The following is a 5,348-nucleotide window of genomic DNA, read 5'->3' on the forward strand; positions in this document are numbered from 1 at the left end:
ATCCACACAAAATCACACACACGAGGACACCTACTCGTTCTCTTAAACATCTGTGCACATTCAAAGTTATTTTATAACAGCAACAAACCCAACAAACAGTCCAACAGGTATACCTCTGTTCCACACTCAAATGTTTCCATTGGACTGTAAAGTCTTCCAGCTGGTATGGACTTGGTAGAAAGACGAGGGAAAGAGAGGAGGGAGGGAAATGGAAGAAAAAGAGAAAAGAGTTAATAAAAAATTAGAAGCGAAGAGAGAAATGAAAAAGATGATGACAGACTGAGAGGAAGAAAATCTGAAAGGCAGGTGGCGGAAAGAGTCAGAAGAAGAGGGGCAAATTCTGCATCTCACAATGCTGGAGACACTTTCCATCCTGTGGATGCTGTGCAGGGCTTAAAGGCTGTGTGAGAGTGCATACGTGTGTCCAAAGCCACTGGCAAGATGGGGGACAGAATGGTGCCGTATGGTTTTCATAACACACTCTGAGGGTTTTCAATACCAACCCTGCTCCCCACCTCCCAAGCCCCACTAACCCATCATCCCCTCAACTATTCCCTTATAGTCTCACATACTTTACCAGCCCCCTCTGCTTTTTCCTCTACGTAGCCTCTCCGCCTTTACACCCCAACCCCCCACCCCCATCTTTCTCTTCTCCTGAGGTTCACTCAGAACTTTGCAGAGGCTTGAAAGCCTGAGCAGGATCAGATGCAGTGCAGGATTTCTGTCCCAGAAATTCACCTAAATTCATACAAGGATACACTTTATCTATTTTGGACTTAGCTCAAGGATAGATAGACCCATTCAATCATTATTTTTTTTTTAAATTCTGGACTCTACTGGTAACTCACTGGACTGTTTTTTTGGACTCTACTGGACTAAATTGGACTTTCTGGGGTTTCTATCGGACTTTCAGTTAAATCTATTTTGTAGTAAGCTTTTATAAAATCTGAGGCAGCAGTATTGACAGTTTGAATGGATTTATTTTACACTGCAGTGCTTTAATTTTTGAAGAATCTGGCCATCCCAGATAAAATAAGGCGAAGAAAAACAGCTTCAAATAGCTCCTTCAGACCAAATTATGTATTTATTTCTTTAAAAAAAAAGTTAAGTCTGGAGTGGAAAGCAGTCATTTGTAAAACTAACAATAGAAGTTCAGTTTGGCTCAGGTGAGTTTCAATAACAGGGAAGAAAAGAAACCAGCTGCATTGCTGGAGTATTTATTTTGACAGTAAGGTTGACATTCTCATTTAGATGTTGGTGTAGTTTAAACTTCATGTCTTGGAGGATGCAAACAATCATCAGAAGCAGCAGCAGTTGCAGCAGGATGAGTCTTCTGTGCGTGCTCTGGCTGCTGACAGTCTGTCTGGCTCCTGGAAGCCAAGCTCAGAGGCTGAGGGAAGCAGAGAGGGAGAAGCCAGCAGAGAAAGTTGCGCTTATGGAGAGCGATGGAGTCTGTTACCAAGAAGGATGTTACGCTGTCTTCCTCCAGAAGAAGACCTTCAGGGAGGCTGGGCGCAGCTGCCGGGAGCGCGGAGGGACCTTGGCGACGATTTATAACCAAGAAGCTGCGGCTGTCGTCCACGAGCTGCTGTCAGCCATCGAGACACAGGGATCCGAGTCAAAGCTTTACCTCTGGATTGGGTTGCACAGACCTCCACGTCAGTGTTCATCCACCCGACCGCTCAGAGGATTCGTCTGGGTCACAGGCAAAGTCTCATCTTTTTTGAAATGTGAAACTTTATAACATTGACATCCATTCACCATTTTAATAGTGTTTGAATAGACTTTTATGTTGATATGTTTAGTTTTTTTTTAAATGAAAACCTATAGGTGTCACACTATATGTTCCTCTATAATCTCTCTGTCAGACTTTGAAACCTCGGCCAGTCTGGCTGGACGGTATTTAAATTAACTACTTTTGTTTCACAGACACAGCTGGTGCAGCAGACAATGTGGAATCCATTTTTTTGACCTCACTGCTACCCCTCAGTCTGATTTAGTCATTATGGAAACCTCACCCACTTAAAAAACAGACACTCAAAGTGTCTGCCTTGTTCTTCTGTTGGAAATCAAATCCAAAGAGAAATGCAACCTTTTTTATTATTCTTCACTCATAATTTAAAGGACTGGTGTCACCAAATTACAAAACCATGTTTGCTCTCTTTTCCATATAGTGGTAATTAGATACTAAGACTTCACACCCGTTACAGTTAGGAAGGTAACTGCAGATGCAGATTTTTCTGCCTAGTTTGTTGCAAAAAGTTTATTTACTGTGTAGAAATTGGCCGTGAATGTTGTAAATGTACATATGTTTGCACTCAGATGTTTCCATATGATATAGTTGGCCTTGCATTCAGTGTTTACGGTGGTGCTAGGTTGTACCACTGCAGCACATTCCTGAGAGAGTAAACAAACTCCTTAAATATATATTGCAGGCATTTCTGCAGCCTGCTTGTTAACAGAACAGCTTAGAGGCAAACCTCCCCATCATTTTGTTGGGCCCACCCCCCACCTCCACTCTTGTGGGGGGTAGAATACAACATTTTTTTGCTGTGGCGTTTTGGGTTTTTTTTGCCTGTGAGTCAGACTTTGTTTTGACTTTGGCGACTCCTAGAGGCAAATTTAAAACACACAAACACACACACATATACACATTTGAATGCAATGAATGACTGCACAGAACATTTTCCAAATATGACAATATAAGCACATGTAGACTGTAAATATGGGATCTTTATTTATAATAAAGGTCATCCTAAAGGATGTCAAGTAGCTCTCAAAACTCAAATACACAGTAAACTTGCACATTTTATTTTTTTTTAAATCTTTGTCTTTGTGTTTTACAACAGGAGACCAGAATGTCCAGTTCACCGACTGGCTCAAAGAATATTCCCCATCAACTTGTGGAGTCTATCGCTGCGTTTCTATGATTGTTCACACATCTGAGAGCGGGCGTGAGAGCGAAGAAAACTTCCAGTGGCTTGAGGGCTCCTGCTCGGTTCCACTGAATGGCTATGTTTGCCAGTACAACTACAAAGGCATGTGCCCACCTCTTGAAGATGAGGGTAGAGGTGCACCTGTTTACACCACCCCATTTTACCTTGTCAGCAGTCTGCTGACTCATGTGCCATTTGGGTCTGTGGCCACCGTGCAATGCCCTGCAGACGGCGCAAATCCAGATCCTACTGAGATGACCGCTCTGTGCATCCAGAGAGACGACGAAACAGTGGGCTGGTCCACCGATTCTCCACTTTGTCCACCCATTGAGGAACCACAGAACCAAGACTGGTGTAGCAAGGATCACGGATGTGAGCAGCACTGCCAGAACACAGACACAGATTACTACTGTTACTGCTCTGAGGGCTTCACAATAGATAAGGATGGATACAGCTGCAAGCCTGACACGCTGAGCCAAACCAACCCACCTGAGCTATCTGACTCTGCAGGTCCCACCGACTTGCCTCACATCAACCCAGCCTGTATAGAGATGGGGTGTGAGTATAACTGCATGGAGACCCAACGGGGTCTTCGGTGCACATGCCCCCCAGGCTATCAAATGGCTCCAGATGGCCGCAGGTGTTCCGATGTCGATGAATGTCAGCAAGGACCGTGTCCCCAGCTCTGTGTCAACATCCCAGGTACCTTCCACTGCACCTGCCTTTCAGGGTATCAGCCAGACGACGAGGGCGAGTGTGTGGATGTGGATGAATGCCTCGATGATGGCAGCTGTGAGGGTGTGTGTGAAAACACAGTGGGGTCCTTCAGGTGCGTGTGTGACGCTGGCTATGAGGTGGGCAGCGAAGGAGAGTGTGTAGATGTAGATGAGTGTGCGACGAGGTCGCTCTGCCATCAGCACTGTCTCAACCTAATCGGAGATTACCAGTGTTACTGCGACAATGGCTATGACCTTCAGTTAGACGGACACACCTGCCAGCCTTCACTTGAAGACGAAGAGTATTCTACTCTGACCCCCGACCCGGGTAACTCTGTTCATGTGGCCATCTTTGACCATGATATTCCCTGGTCCTCCTCATTCACTCCTGACCCAAACTTTGAAGTTGACACCAACTTTGATGCTGACTGGGTGACAGAGGCCCCTGAAGGACTTCCCCCTGATGGGTCTCACAGGTCAGAAAATCACCTAAACCAGTGGGACACCCTGTCACCCAGGGGATATCAGACATCCCCGTCCCCGACGCAAAAAGGCAACATAGGCAATGAAATTAATAAGGGCGTGGATGCTGATGCAGGAAGTAGAGACTCTAGTCCAGGTGTGGTAGAGGACACTGCAAATGGCTCAAATTCAGAGGAACCTAACATGGGTGGTGCAGAAGAAGCTAGCGACAAAGCTGCAACAAAGGCAGAATCTGATGAAGGTAAACAGAAGCACGACAAGAGCTGGCTGCTCGTGGCCCTCCTGGTGCCCCTGTGTGTGTTCCTGGTAGTAATGCTGGCTCTGGGGATTGTTTACTGCACCAGCTGTGCTGTGGACAAGAGCCTTCGCTTTTCAGACTGCTATCGCTGGATACTTCCCACAACGCCTCCTGAGAGGAGGGAAGTGAAAACCCAAGCATGAAACCAAAAATAATCAAACACGCACGGATGTCCTTAAAATGCAAATGTCTGTTAAGATTTGTCTAAAACTGCTATCCACTCATCAAGAAAACTTTTCATTTTTGTCCTCTTGCACAGCTTTTGTAAATAATGTACTCTGCCATCATTTTTTTGTTTTGTTTTTTGTTTATTTGTTTTTTTAGAATTCAATAAAAACCTTTAAAACTGAAGAAACTTTGTGTGCTTTGTGTTGGTTTAAATGAAGATGAAAGGAAAGAATGTGTGGTTGTGGTTTTAAAGCTCTGTGTGCTAAGCAGCCGAAAGACTGCTGATTTTTCCTAAACCAAATTTTCAATATCAGGGCCAGAAATGAAGAAGAGGAGATGGTGTGGGGCTGTCAGGAAGGGCAGGGGGCGCTGTTGAGTGATAGCCCAACGAGTTTGACCCTTCGATGTTCCGGTTGTGCGACTGAATAACTCATGTTTAGCAGCATTAAGCGAGAATGTATCAGGGACGAACAATGTTCAAAATTTTTCGTGCCTGTAAAATGAGACCGACGAGGATGGGATTCGAACCCACGCGTGCAGAGCACAATGGATTAGCAGTCCATCGCCTTAACCACTCGGCCACCTCGTCATGTGCTCTACCCTTACGAAGACTTTGGTACATATACACACACCTATCTGACTACTATAGTCTCTGTTTCGTGTTAGCATTTCCTGAACCTTCCTGCTGTGGTTGATGACGGTGTTCTTCAAACTTAATCTTGTTCAAATTCACATTGTGAAAGGCGT

General features: G+C 45.0%; 1 protein-coding gene and 1 non-coding gene across 2 annotated transcripts; one reads left to right on the forward strand and one right to left on the reverse strand.

The window, feature by feature from the left end:
- The first annotated feature begins 685 nt into the window (after positions 1-685).
- Positions 686-4,774, forward strand: LOC116319718 (endosialin-like). Its single transcript, XM_031739132.2, has 2 exons — positions 686-1,706; positions 2,850-4,774. The coding sequence occupies exons 1-2, from the start codon at positions 1,274-1,276 to the stop codon at positions 4,574-4,576; spliced, it is 2,160 nt and encodes a 719-aa protein (XP_031594992.2). The 5' UTR covers positions 686-1,273; the 3' UTR covers positions 4,577-4,774.
- A 334-nt stretch (positions 4,775-5,108) lies between these two features.
- Positions 5,109-5,190, reverse strand: trnas-gcu. Its single transcript has one exon. It is a non-coding gene; the product is annotated as a tRNA-Ser (tRNA).
- Positions 5,191-5,348: the final 158 nt, after the last annotated feature.

This window comes from Oreochromis aureus, linkage group 10, assembly GCF_013358895.1.
Source record: "Oreochromis aureus strain Israel breed Guangdong linkage group 10, ZZ_aureus, whole genome shotgun sequence".
Lineage (NCBI taxonomy): Eukaryota > Metazoa > Chordata > Actinopteri > Cichliformes > Cichlidae > Oreochromis > Oreochromis aureus.